The 13,620-nt window shown below is 37.5% G+C and overlaps 1 protein-coding gene across 1 annotated transcript in view; it reads left to right on the top strand.

Moving 5' to 3' along the window:
• Positions 1-13,620, top strand: part of KNDC1 (kinase non-catalytic C-lobe domain containing 1) — a 145,287-nt gene that overhangs the window by 118,273 nt on the left and 13,394 nt on the right. Inside the window, exons 19-24 of the mRNA XM_090058721.1 lie at positions 9,695-9,788; positions 9,894-9,991; positions 10,285-10,496; positions 11,654-11,767; positions 12,170-12,317; positions 12,503-12,682. Coding sequence (XP_089914847.1) covers positions 9,695-9,788; positions 9,894-9,991; positions 10,285-10,496; positions 11,654-11,767; positions 12,170-12,317; positions 12,503-12,682 — 846 coding nt within the window. The remainder of the gene's footprint in view (positions 1-9,694; positions 9,789-9,893; positions 9,992-10,284; positions 10,497-11,653; positions 11,768-12,169; positions 12,318-12,502; positions 12,683-13,620) is intronic.

The raw sequence follows: 13,620 nt of genomic DNA, 5'->3' as shown, positions 1-13,620 counted from the left end.
ATAGGATTAGATTTCAAAATGACCTGGGCAAACTGGAGGAATGCTTCAGAATTTATCAAATAAAATTTGAAAAAGATGAGTACGGAATCCTTCATTTAGCAGAGAACAATCACATGCACAAATATAAATTGGTGAGCAACTGGGTAGACTGCAGTACCTAGAAAAGGATATGGGGTTATAGCAGACTATCAGCTGAATATGAGCCAAGAATGTTCTCTCATTGCAAAAAAGCATATTGGGCTGTATTAACTGGACTGTCACTTGCAAGTTAAGGGGAATCTTCTCTATACAGCACTGGTGAGGCATCTGAAGTACTTTGTTCAGTCCTAGGCACTGCACTTCAAAAAAGAGATGGGCAAATTGGAAAGAGGCCACTAGAGAATAACAAAAATCATTAGAGGTCTAGGAAACACGACTTATAAGAAAAGATTGCAAGACCTGGGATCACTCAGTCTGGAGCAGAGAAAATGGAGGGAAGAGGGGGAATTGATAAATCTTCTGGTGCTCAAAGGGTACTTATAAAGAGCATGACAATAAACTATTCCCTTTGGCTGTAGAGGGCAGAAGCCTTATTCCAGCAAAGAAAATTTAATTTGCTTTTCTTGAAAACTTTCTCACTATGTGTTTGGTTAAGCATTAGAAGAGATTGTTGAGAGAGGTTGTGGAATCTCCCTCCTTGGAAATTTTGAAGAGCAGGTTAGACCAAACTTGGCTGGGATGGTTTTGGCCAGAGATGATCCTGCCTTGAGTAAGCGGTTGGACTAAATAATCTCTTGAGGTTATTTTCAGTCCTACTTTTTCTGTGATCTGATATGGATTTGCTTAAATAAGAAATATTTTAGCCTAAATGGTACAAATTGAATTCTTGTGTGTATTATATTAATTTTTTCATAGACCAACTAAAGAAATCATCTTGCACAGTATAAATGTGCTTTGAATGCATAACAAAACAAGTCCATCCTCATAAAAAAGAACTTGTATATTTTTATACTACATACTGATCGAAGTAATATTTATTCATAGAAAATCTCAAAATGCTAGAATGTAAAAATACAGAATTTTAGATTAATTTAAAATTATTTCTAATTTTACTACTTTCTATACTGATGGAGAGTTTAAAAAAATAAAGTGCACAAGAGAGTACTGGATACCCATTAGATTTTTAATCCACCATCAGCTTTCAATTCAGTTAGCTGCGGGGGCTTTTTTGCTGTTAGTGGTTTAGTATAGATCCTTCCAGAAGAAGGATTGAAGTTGTTGCAGTATTGACTTTCTATAAAGCCTAGTTTCTTCCAAATGTTTCAAAATAGACTTCAAAAAGCATATTTTTCCATATGGAGCCAACATGAAATCTTTAAAGTTTGACCTAAACAAAAAGAGAGCTTTTCTGAAATACTGGGAGATTTTTTAATTTTTATTCTGCTCCCCTGAATCACATCAATGTCAGAAAATTAGCCATTAGAGTCCTTGTAGATAGCCTGTAGCAGTTTCAGCAGCTCTTAATAATAATATATATTTAAAATATGGACAGAAACTAAGAAACTAGACTTCCACAATTTTATGAACTCTATTAATAGTCCAGGGGGTGTGGTACTTAGTTAGAATCAACCTATTATAAATGCATAAATTCAACACCTAAATCTTCCTTTTTTATTTTCTCCTTTCCTGTCTATTTAATAAAAGGTTATGTAAAAAAATAAATTATGGAAATACATAGGATGATTTTAATTGATGTACCAGTGACTGACAAGGATTCCAATCCATCTCCCACTGTGGCCATTGTAAAATTTTGCTATTAGTTTTCAGTAAAGCAAAGTCAAGTGTAAAGTTCCTAATGTTTGCTTTCTCTGCAGCATCTTTTTGTTTTGGTGTTTCAGTAAAAAACAAAAAAAACAAAAAAACCCCACTTATTTGTATATCAGATGACCTATAACCTGGATATTTAACTTAAGCATTGGCAAAAGATAAAGCTGGTGTATGAAAATAGGTGTATGTAGTGAGATGGTATGATTTGTCCTCTAATAACTGGGAATTTTTTTAGTGTATTAATGAATAGAGCTTAAAAAAATTGCAGGAAAAATAAGTTCTAAGTCACAGAGTATTAGAGAAGTAGAGCTGGAATGGGCCTCAGCTTAAAATGATGATGATGTTGTTCTCACCAAAACAAATCCTTAGGGCTGAAACTGAGGTAGAAATCATCTCTAAAACAGGGAAAGGCTGCAAGGAGGAGAAATCATGATTGGCATTCTTAATAAGATCTGTAACATCATATTGCAGACTGGAGCAGTGAGCAAAATCCAAGGCAATATCTATTCTGAATAAAGGAAACTTGAGAGAATGTAGTAAAGGTACAACTATAAACTAGATCAGTCACTCAAGCAAAATACTGCTACCAATCTTGAGTCAGTTGAAACCATGGAGAGAAAATATACTAGCAGAAGAGCAGGTTTCAGAAAAACAGCTCAGCAGATTGATACTTTGAGAATACTTGTATGAAAAATATATTGAACACCAAATGGAGCTGCATCCAAACTTTAATTCAAATAGCTCTTCATCATTTTTGGCATGACCCCATGGTTAATTATGGCAAATATAATATCAGTCTAGGGATTATTAATATTATCAAGTGTAACAAGACTATTAGTTTTGCCTTAATATGAAGCATTTTAAGAAAAAAACCTTAAGTTTAGCATTGGTGTCAGGGGTGGTCTTACCCTGAACAACAAGCTGGCTTAGATAGTCTCATGCAGTTCCCTCTAGCCCTACTTTGCTGTGTTTCCTATGATCCTGTGAAAGTCCCCTTGATGCTACTAAGAAGATTATTTGATATGGCTGCAAGAGAACAGCTATAGTTAGGCTAAAACAGTGCTTCAAGAAAAAGTAAATGAAAAGAGAAAAAGATGCCAACCAAGGAAAATTCTGCTACTGAGTGGACAGGGAAGGATCAATATAGTTTCTTTACTTGGTCAATGATCATCAGTGATAGAAAGGGGTCTTATCTGTGCTGTTACGTTGGTGTCCTATGACCTTGGACATTATGGAAAGCTGACTGAGGCCCCCTCTACCCATAAATCTAAAGGCTCAATGGGAACTAATGCATGATTCACAAAATCATGCCTTCTGCTATGCCACATGCATTGCAGGAGACACAGTGGTGGGATCGTGCAATAGATCCCATCACATTTAACACTTCAGGGGAAATTTTCCACTTACCCCAGCAGTGCAGGAAAACCCTTAGGGCTAGAGGATTGCTGCAGGGTGATAGATTAATTTGATTTTTCTTCCCACATCCCCACTGCCCTGGGAGTGTGAGAAACACCTGGGCCCAGAGGATCACCTCAGTCCTCCAGCCCCAGGGGTTTGCCACACCCCAGAGCCCTAGGGATCGTGGCAGCCATGATCGTCAAGTCTCAGGCATGCAGGCAACCCCCGGACCCTAGGGAGCACAGCTCCTGTAATCCCTAAGCAACATCAACTGATAGGGCTCCCAGCCACAGGGTAGGCCGTGCTACATGTACAAATTAAAGCTCAGTAGCAACCAGCTGTAAAGTTAGTACACATTTTAGAGGTCTAACTTTATAGTTGGTTGGAACTTTTTATTATGTGATTACTTTGGATTTGTAGCTGGTCTCCAAATAACCTGTAATATGTAGAGAGGGCCTGACAGACTAACCAAAACAAAGCAAGTTTTGTCTTGTATCTAATATACAGAATGTTCTGTCCAGTATGAAATGTTGTTTATTGGTTATGGTCATTTTGCCTTTTATTGAACAACTGAAAACTGCTTTGAAACCAGAATTGAAACAGTTCATTTTGAAATGTCAGAAGGAAATGTTTAGACTTCATTTTAAAAAAAATTGGGTGAAACTATTCACATTTGAAAAAATACACAAATTGTTTCAATTAAATGGGATCTTTCAGCCAAAAAAAAAAAAACCTCCAAAGTTTTGCCCTAAAAATACCAATCCAAAATTAAGTGAAAACTCACTCCAAGAGATGCTATATGAATAGAGGAAAAGGCAGTTTTTACCTAGCAGCCATCTCCATTTTAAAATGCAATGGTAAGAGACTGGCCATTCAGTGCCCACTTCTCCCACCATCCTGCAGAAGCCTGAAGACCAAAATAAATCTTTGTGAGATGGTTCAGTAAGGAAAATCCAGCTCGCTTAGTAAGAGGGCTGCTGAATTTTAGGTATAATCCCAAATTTTCTTTGTTATGTTTACTGTCACTAAATTATAGTTCAGGTGTTAATTACTTGATTGGCTCCATTCTGGTTCTGATTGTCTGGCTTGGGTCCTACTGACCTGGATCTTTTCCAAGCTGAGATATTTGGAACCTGAAAATAGCTTTTCTTCTTCTGGTGGCATTAAAAGCAGCTGTAAGTGAGGTTCTAACTTCAGCTCCGTTCAGCAAAGAACTGAGTCATCAGCTCAAGTCTGATTGGTTTTCTGTACTGAATTCACATTTCATTGTGCAGTATTTAAACACACATCTAATTAACCCACAGGAATCTCTAAATGTCAAAGAAGAAAACAGATCAAACGCTTCCTAATTCACACATGCAGATGTGATGTATAGTCTCATGTTGTGAAAGTAACTAATTTCTGAAGAAACAGAGTCCTCTCTAAGACAAATAGTCTGTTACTCCCTAGTACAAATACTGTGTTTTCTCACATACAACATGCATCTTTTCCCTAAAATTAACTGCTGGTTATTATATTATGGATTATATACAAGAAATATGGTAAGCACTTACTGGATGAAACCAAAAGTAAAATAGGCAACCATTCTGCCTTTCAAAAACCAGCTGTATATTACAGTCTAGGGTGTGTTATATGCAAGAAAATAGGGCTGTTCATTTAATATTTAGTATGTACTAATCTATCATAATACTGGAATATTGTTTAGTTGAAAACAGTTACCCATTTGAAATATCTCAGATAAACCAAATTTTGATAATCTTCAACAGCTAAAATACGGTTTAGCTCTTAACTACATAGAAGATTGTTGTAGGAGCAAATTAACATTTATCTCTACATACTAGGTTAAGGATATTGTATAGTAGTGAAAAATAGGTAGAAACATGACTACTTCAGATAAGAACTGGAGGCATGTGGCGTATCAGTCTTATAACTATACTTTATTTGACTAAATATAATAGTGCAACTAAAATGGAAGACTCAGCACAGCCACTGTATTCTTTATCTTATTCATATGTATTTTGAACCAATTACTACTTCAGTGGGCTAGGGACAGAAGTTAAACTGGTTTGTGTGCAAGTGATCGGGAACTGGTTTAAACCTGTAACAGAACAGAAGTTCAGTGCACTTAAGCTGTTTTCAAAATGGTGCAAACTAGTTTAAGGTAAACCTAACTGGGTATAGTATCAGACTTAACTGATTTAGGTCAAACCAGTTTATGGAACTTCTGTCCAAGATCCCCTCCCAATTCAAGTTAACTCACAGTCCTCCAGCATCCCAGGATGCTGTGCAGCCCTGGAATCTGCTCTCTGCTTCAGCGGAGAAAAGCTGGCCCTGCCCCCAACTGTCGACAGGGGCTTTTTCATTCCCCGACAGCCAGGAGTCAGGTTGATTTCCCCACCCCCTTCCTGCCCTACCTCAGCTGGAGGGATCAGCCTGGCTCCAGCAGGGGGACTAAAGCCCCCACTGCAGCCAGCCCCACCCCCCCCAGGCAGAGCCCAGCTGGGAGTCTGGAGCTGGGCGGGGGGTGGGGCTGGGCTGCCCCCTCCCACTCCAGCCAGAGATGGGGCATGGCTTAGAGGACCTGGCTCCTGGCTCTGGGTGAGGGGAAGGAGGAAACAACCTGCTAAGAATTCCCCCTTCCTGCCACATCAGGGAGATCCCGGCTGGTGGCCCAGTGCGGCAGTTCCCCCACATGCCTGTCCTCAGCCTGCCGGGGGGTGGGGCTGGGGGCTTGCCCAGCTCCTGGGCGTGGGGGGAGAGGGAGAAACTCCCCACTGGGGGCTTCCCCCTCCCATATTCCCCCCCATACTAGAGAGATCCTGGTTTAGGTGTTCAGTGTGAGGTGCTTCCCACTGCCTGTTTCTCAGCCAGCCGGAGGCTGAGGAGAGCCCATGGTGGCCTCCCAGGCTCTCTGTAGTGGCCAGCAGGCTGGAAGCCCCCAACTACTGGTATGGGCCACTGCAGGGGTTTGGCTGCCTTTCCAGTTTGAAGAGTGAGCATCAGTTCACTTGCTTATTGGTTCAATCTAAGCAGTTTAGAGAAATCTGGAAAGATTGAATCAATTCATCCTCAGGCTTTTTGACTGTCTGTACTTAGCCGTGGAAATCAGGTGGCTTCTTAAATTATCCACATCCTCAAAATCAACTTTCTTTTACTTTGAGACTTCTTTTTATTTAATCAGTTAATTTTCCAATTCATAATCTAGATAGTAATTTTCCTGTTCCTTCACCACTCTGTTGAATATGTAGTTATAAATCTTCAGCGAAATGCATAGGGATTTAGTTGTGCGACTCCCATTAATGCTAATGAGCTGTGTGGCTAAACCTTTTGTGCACTTGTCAGAAACATACCCCTCAGTGACAGTTTTTTGTTCAAACTCTATTTAACTTCTAATAAATCTATCCCATTAAAAGATAACCTATTTACCAATCATCTGTCTGATATATTAGCTCTGAGCTCTGTGTTTGCTGATCCTTCCCTTTGCCCTTGGGATTTAGCTGCTGCTTTCAGTGAACTTGTCCTATTTAAAATGCTTTCTACTTCATGTAAGTGGGTCGCTAATCATTAGCACAGGACCCAAGTGCCGAAGTTACTAGTTTGAAAAGCCACAACACATTCCATGTACTAACATCCTTATTTCATAATGAAGGTCTCTGTGCACATCCTTTTGTAATTCTTTTTGGCTTGCTTTAGTTTTGTATATCGGATTTCAATGACTCTCTTTTTCTCTAGCCCATTGTTTCTGTTGTTCCCAATTTGATCCTTAAAGTACATCCTCACATTTTAACTTATTTTAAATAATAAAAGGTGCAATATGCCTAACGTTCTCATGCTTCTTTCTAATTCATTGACTTGTTTAGCACAATAAGTACAGCAGTGCTTTGGGAAATATACTTGAAGTATACGTGTAACTGATATTAAGATTTATTTATGTTTTTTACTAAAGTGCAGAATATAATGTCTAGTAATGCCTGTGCTTTTCTTTAAACATCAAAATGAAGGCTAACACGATTCCTAATTCTGGTTCTTTTTAAAAAATGTATTCAAATACTAGACAAAGACCAAAATATATTTAACTTGGAAGACAAATGAATATATATTTATCCTTATATAAGTGTAAATTAAAATAAAATTAAGTATTTTTATTCCTTTACAAAACAATTGGAATGTATATCTCTTGTTTAGTATTGCTTATCTCATTAAAACATGTTTTCAAGTATTTCTTTTTTTTTTTTTTGGTAGTTTGAAAGATTTCAGATAGCCTTGTAGCTGTTTCCTGACAATGCAAGTAAAATTTCAATAGTTTGAGTGTTAAACTAAAATTCTCTTCCTGCAGCACATATTGCTATATTAGGAGAGATCAGCCACTTAATAGTTCTGGACTGAGGCATGTATTGACTTCAAAATGATTTGTTTTGATTTGGAATGATATGATGTACTTAAATTCAAACACACGGTCCTAGAAGAACAGGTTTAGTGCTATCATATCTTATGGCAACACTGTCCAACTTTTAAACAGCCAGGGGCCACATGCTCTGTGGGCTGCACCAGTGGGGACCACACACTACACAGGCCACACCAGCATCCCATTAGGCAAGAGCAAGAATTAAAAGTGATAGGGGTAATAGTAGCTGAGTGGGAACTTGGGGAGTCGCAAATTAACTTCCCTTGGACAGCATGCAGTCCACCGGCTGCCAGTTGGACAGCTGTGTCTTAGGGCATGTCCACACCCTCCCTAAACATTGCTGTGAAGCATGTCCCACCTACTTTCCTCCATGTAGCACACCCTAAATCACAGAAACAAGGCAGCATAGCCACCTTAAAGCAGCTGTGAGCTTGCCAGTAAGTGTCCCTGAGAACAACACTGCCCAATCAGAGGTGCTCTTAGCTGTCTACGCAGCCTAATTTTGGGGATTTAGTGCATGCTGAGGGAAAAAAGAGCACTTAGGGCATACTTCTTGAACAGTCCTGGGCATGGCACTAAGGCAATATAGATCAGTCCTAAATGTACTGTAATCAGAAATCTTCAAAATAATAGCCTTAAGAAGTCTCAGACTTCAGTGAAGAAAGCATAATATGTAATTAAGTGTGTTTGATAGATTCCAGGAGATATAATTAATGTCTTTTGTTTAATCAGTATTGATTTCCAGTGTCTTGCTTGTTGTCAAAACATGAACCTGATCCAAAGCCTGTTGATTCCAAGTGAAAAAGATATTTATTGCCCAGAATGAGTTTTGGATTGAGATCTATGTTGTGTTGAAATCAAGAAGTCTTTTTATTTACTTTAATGGGCGACTGACTGAGGATTACTTTTATGTTTTATATTCAATGCAAATGCTCTTGTCCTGCATGTGCATCTCATATTGGCTGGCCAAAGATAAGTCTTGTGTAAGTCTCAAGGCATGGAAAGTCACCTTTGCGCTTACCTTAGTCCTAACTCAGGGGGGCATTTGGGGTAACTGATTTTAGGCTCACGAGTGCTATTGGTTATGACAGCTCATAATGGCCTTGGGTAAGGAAGGTGGAGGTCATCAAGGGTTGAGCCATGCTTCCTTCGAATTAGAGACCCCACTCCAGGAAGCATCCTCACATGACAAAATGATCTGGCTGTAAAGTCAGTCTCATGTTCCTCATTGCTAAGGTACTATCAGATTTGCGTAAATTGTTTGCAGGGGGGAGGGGAATAAGGTGTCCCTCCTTCAATATTTTCTTCAGTTATGCTGAAAATAGATACTTCAGGTTCATGGCAATGCAGATCAAAAATACATTTCTCGTTTTATTCCAGGTGCCATTTATATTTATCCTTGTTTCATTTACATTCACTGAATTCCCCTAACCAGTAGGTGTTAAACTGGGGTATAAATTAGAGAATAGGATGTGTGGTTTTTGTGCGCAAGGAGGACTGCATTGTTATAATGTTTTTTGGAAAAAATGTTGATACATTTTGCTATAAATGTATCAAATTGCAGACTATTGTAGCATACCATATGACCATATGTGATATGGACTGGTTTAAATGAACTACAAACCGAATTTCAGTTTCAGAACAAAAGCCTTTAGACACTTGAGTGGTACTAAGTCAAAACAGTTGCCTTAAATTTAACTGGTACACATTATTTATTGATAGATGGAACCATAACATTTGTTTTTAAAAAGGTCTTGAACAAAATGCAGACTTACATAAACCGACTCAACTTTTAATGACCTCAGTAAGCTTTGGTCCTTCTCATCCCAGCCTTGATGTTAGCCAACTAATTTTAAGTAATATTCAATGTATGTTTCTTATTTTATTGCATTCCTTTTACATAGAATTACAGTGGAACTAAATGTCATTTCCTCTTTGAACCAACCTATTTTTCTTGATTCATTTCCATTTCTTACCTGTTGGTTGTTTTGCACAAAAAACTTTTTAATATAACAAAGTTGCTTATCAAAATTGTCCAGTAGTACAAGTTACCATTCAGATCAGAATGTTCTACTATTTTTATAGGAACTTGAACAGCTACTAATGATTGAGACCAAAAATTATAGGAAGACTATACAATTCTACCAGAAGCTGTTGCAGAAAGAGAGGAGAAACAAAGGTAAGATTATATCTGGCATGCCTGTAAATGGATCAGATTGCTTTACACAGTTTTGCAAGATGATCAAAATTGTGTTTGTGCGCCAAATTTATTTTATGTCTTTAGATTCAGAGATTAAAACAAAATTGCTCAAACTGAAGGGAGAGCTACAGGAAATGAAATCAAAGGTTCAGTTTCTTGAAACAGTGAAGAAATGCCTACAGGTAAGTCAGATTTGATTTCACTTCATTTTGTTTTGATTGTTATAAAAGTGATTATAATAGTATGACTGGATATCCAAATCAATGTATGAAATTTAACAGTTTTTGCAACTGCCAGAACTTCATGAAGAATTTACAGGAATAATAGAAATTAAAGTAATCTTCAATGAGTATTGTTAAAAATAAATGGGATTAAACATGAATGTGCTTTTATTTTGAATTGAGTTTGTTTTCTTATGGTTTTTGTCATTTTCTGTAGTTTCGTATGTATTGTTTTGACTTGTTTTCATGTGCAGATTATGTGTGCAGAGCAATGGGGAATGGAATCATGTGCACTTACTACAGTAATTAATATCAGGAGAACTGAAATGATGGATGTGACCCCTTTGAATGACGAGTCCTTGCTTTTTTTCTACAATATGCAGAAAAACCAATATAATAATCAAAACCAATCAAGAATTCTACAAGCTGGGACACCTCTTGGGTTAATGGCATATCTATACTCCAGGTAGAGTGCAGTCTACAGGTCCCTAATTTGCCAGAAAGAAAATATAGTGCAGACTTTCTACAATAAGTTGAGTTGCATTATGTACCCTTTTACCTGTTAGAATTTTATTATTGCTATGTATTCCTTGTTGCAGTCCTCCATATACAGATTGCAAAAGACAGGTCAATTAAAAATAGGCTATGCAATTTGGAATTGGACAAGCCTGAAGATGCATGCTAAAATATAATTACTACTTCAAAAAAAAACCCACCCTGTATTTTATATCTAGCATGCAGTTTACTCGCCCAGCTCTGTCTGATCATTTCCGAGGGGTAACAGCTTTCTATTTGTAACAGCATAGTTGTGTAATCAGATACTATGTGATCTGCATTTTTTAAGAGTCTCTGTTGCTGGAGGAGGTTTGAATAGAGAACTAGATAGGGTTTTTTGCTGGGGAAGGAGGGTTTAAAGAGGATGAACCTAAACCCTGGGTCTAGCTGAAATGTGTTCACTACAGGTTTGTGATTGGGATAAAGTAGCATTTAAATCTTGTTTGAGGACCAGGTTCTAAGTTATTCCAGCATCAACAACCCTGAAGTACTGTGGAAACTCAGTGATCTCTGCTTTGTGCTCTAAGTTGGGAGGGTTGAGAAAAATTGCTCTAGATTTGTCACACGAGGATTTCCCCAGCATTAAAGACATTCCCAAGTGCTGTATAAGTCAGCTTTCTAGCTCCTTTGCACTGTCGGAGGGAGGAGCTAAAGTTCTATTTTTTTACTTCTGGAAGACTAAATATGTTGAAGAGCTTTCCCCTAAAACATTCTTAGAATACCAGGAAGCAAAACTTGACTTTCATATTTTGTTAGAAGCTTTTGCCAAATAAACACAGCATAGCCAGTGAATTTTGTCCTTGCTTGGTGGGTACAAGGTCTCCAGTGCCAGTTGGATTTGGCTAGGTGGGATGCATGGATCGATATGTTTCCTTTCTACCTCTCTAAAGCATTCATATATTAATTTTTGTACAAATCGGAATAAAAGAAACTTTTCAATTTCAGAATTTCTTGCTGATCTTAGGAATTCCACATTTCAACCATTCCAATTGTAAATTTTGTTGCTATGTTCTACTACAAGAAATACTATATGCTTGCTTGTCTTAAGTTTTTTCTCGTACCCCATAGAAATGCAATTTTAGAAGGTTATGTACAGCAATTCCTGTACACATTTCGTTATTTCTGCACACAAGAAGAATTTTTGCAGTTTCTTCTCCATAGAATCAGCAGCACTTTATCCAGGTACAGTAACTTTACATGAACTAAACTATCAGTGCCCTCTAGCATTTTTCCTCCAATGTTGTCTTAACTATTTCGAAAAAGAAGCACCTAATTAAATTCAATTAAGTGGCTTTTTTATAACTATGAATGGAACGTGCTGAAAATAGAGTAAGTGCTGTACTTGACAGTAGGCTTTCTTTATGCTCTACTCTGAATTATTGAGTTCCAGGAGCGTTTTACTTCAGTGAGTAGGTCACATTGGGCCATCTGTATAAATAAAAGTTGGAGCTGTAGAACAATAGAGAGGGTAAAAATGTTTTATACATAACAGTCAATACCTAATAAAATCTGTGCTTCTCTTGTAATGTTGGTTGGAGCAAAATGGAAAGTTCATAGCAGTGACTGTCCTTCTCTTATTTCCAGTGCAAACGTGGATCCGTCCTCTCCACTTACCAAAATATACAACCGCAGTTGCTACATCCTGCGGGCATGGATTGCAGACTGTTACAGCATAGACTTTGCAACAAATGCTAATCTTCTGTGTAAATTAAAAGATTTTATTACTTCCAAGGTAATTCATTATTTTGATAAAATTGTTAAATAAAAAAGTCATGCCTAAAATATACGTTTATTATGCATGTGACTGTGATAAGTCAGACTTCATTTTTCTTACAAAAATTGATGATGAAGTATAGATATTCTGTACTTCCTGTATATTCTTTATATTGTCCTATTAAAAACCTGTTTTCCCCTTAGATTACCCCATTAAATAGCTATGGTGAATGCTTGTTGTCTTTGCTTGAAGATGCGACTGGCAAGAAACATGGAAATGCTTTCAGCTGCTACAACATGGACAAATGTAAAGGGGAGGAAGAGGATGATAGAAAATCTTTACATTCATTGTGCAAAAAGCTCTCAGAAGATGTCTCCAGGAAGGCATGTGGTTTCTTTAACCAGTGTTCTAGCCATCTCTCTCATGTACAATTTTCTTGCAAAAATAAAGGAATATCTAATTTATCACTTTAAATCCCAATTCAGCTAAAAAAAATTATATGTGGTTTGCTCCATCATAGGATAATACTTGTGTTTACAACTACTAACCTATGGCATAGTTAATTAATTTACTTTGTCCTATAGCACTGTACATGTAGATGCTGAGAATTTACTGCAGAGCTAATTAGTCAGCTCCGCAGTAAATATCTCATGTAGACATGCCCAGTGACTGAAATTTAAGTAGTTAAATGCTTTGCAGAATTTGTGAACTTAAAAAGATACTTAAATGCTTGGTAGTTATTGAGCTTGTTTTTAGCTTTCAATGGGCCTTTATATGGCAAAGCAGTAGTGATTTTCCATGAGTGTGCAAAAATGTGTGGGGGTGGGTGTAGGAATTTGTTTTACTCCTGGTTCTTTTGTATGTTGTCTCATAACTGTTGGAGAAAAAAAAATGGCAAGAGTGCATATATGAAAGAGAAGTAAGTGTAGGTTTTAGGATGAAGGCAAGGTTGCAAAAATTTGGGAAGGAGAAAGTTGATTTTGGCAGTGACACAAGGAAAGTTGAGAGGTGAAGATGGGGAGACAATCTGAAAGTAGGGGAGATACAATTTTGAATATTCATACCTAATGTAAGTAGGTCTTTTTCAATAAAGGCCATTGGTGATGCTTACCCTGACACCATCCTGGTTTCATTCATTTTGAGGTGATAGTAAAAACATAATCCAGGTACTATCAGTATAGGAAATAAATAATGGTAATGCATTATAGTGAGAACGAATCAAGTGGCCTTTCTTCTCCCCTACTATGTATATTCTGAACAAAGAAACAAACCCTAGTAAGAGCATTCCTTATGTTGAAATAATAGGGAGGATACAAAATTT

Source organism: Crocodylus siamensis, chromosome 7 (genome assembly GCF_052110815.1).
Source record: "Crocodylus siamensis isolate JL-2025a chromosome 7, ASM5211081v1, whole genome shotgun sequence".
In the NCBI taxonomy this organism is placed as follows: domain Eukaryota; kingdom Metazoa; phylum Chordata; order Crocodylia; family Crocodylidae; genus Crocodylus; species Crocodylus siamensis.
Note: the sequence above shows the minus strand (reverse complement) of the source record. Positions and strands in the feature narration are given on the sequence as shown.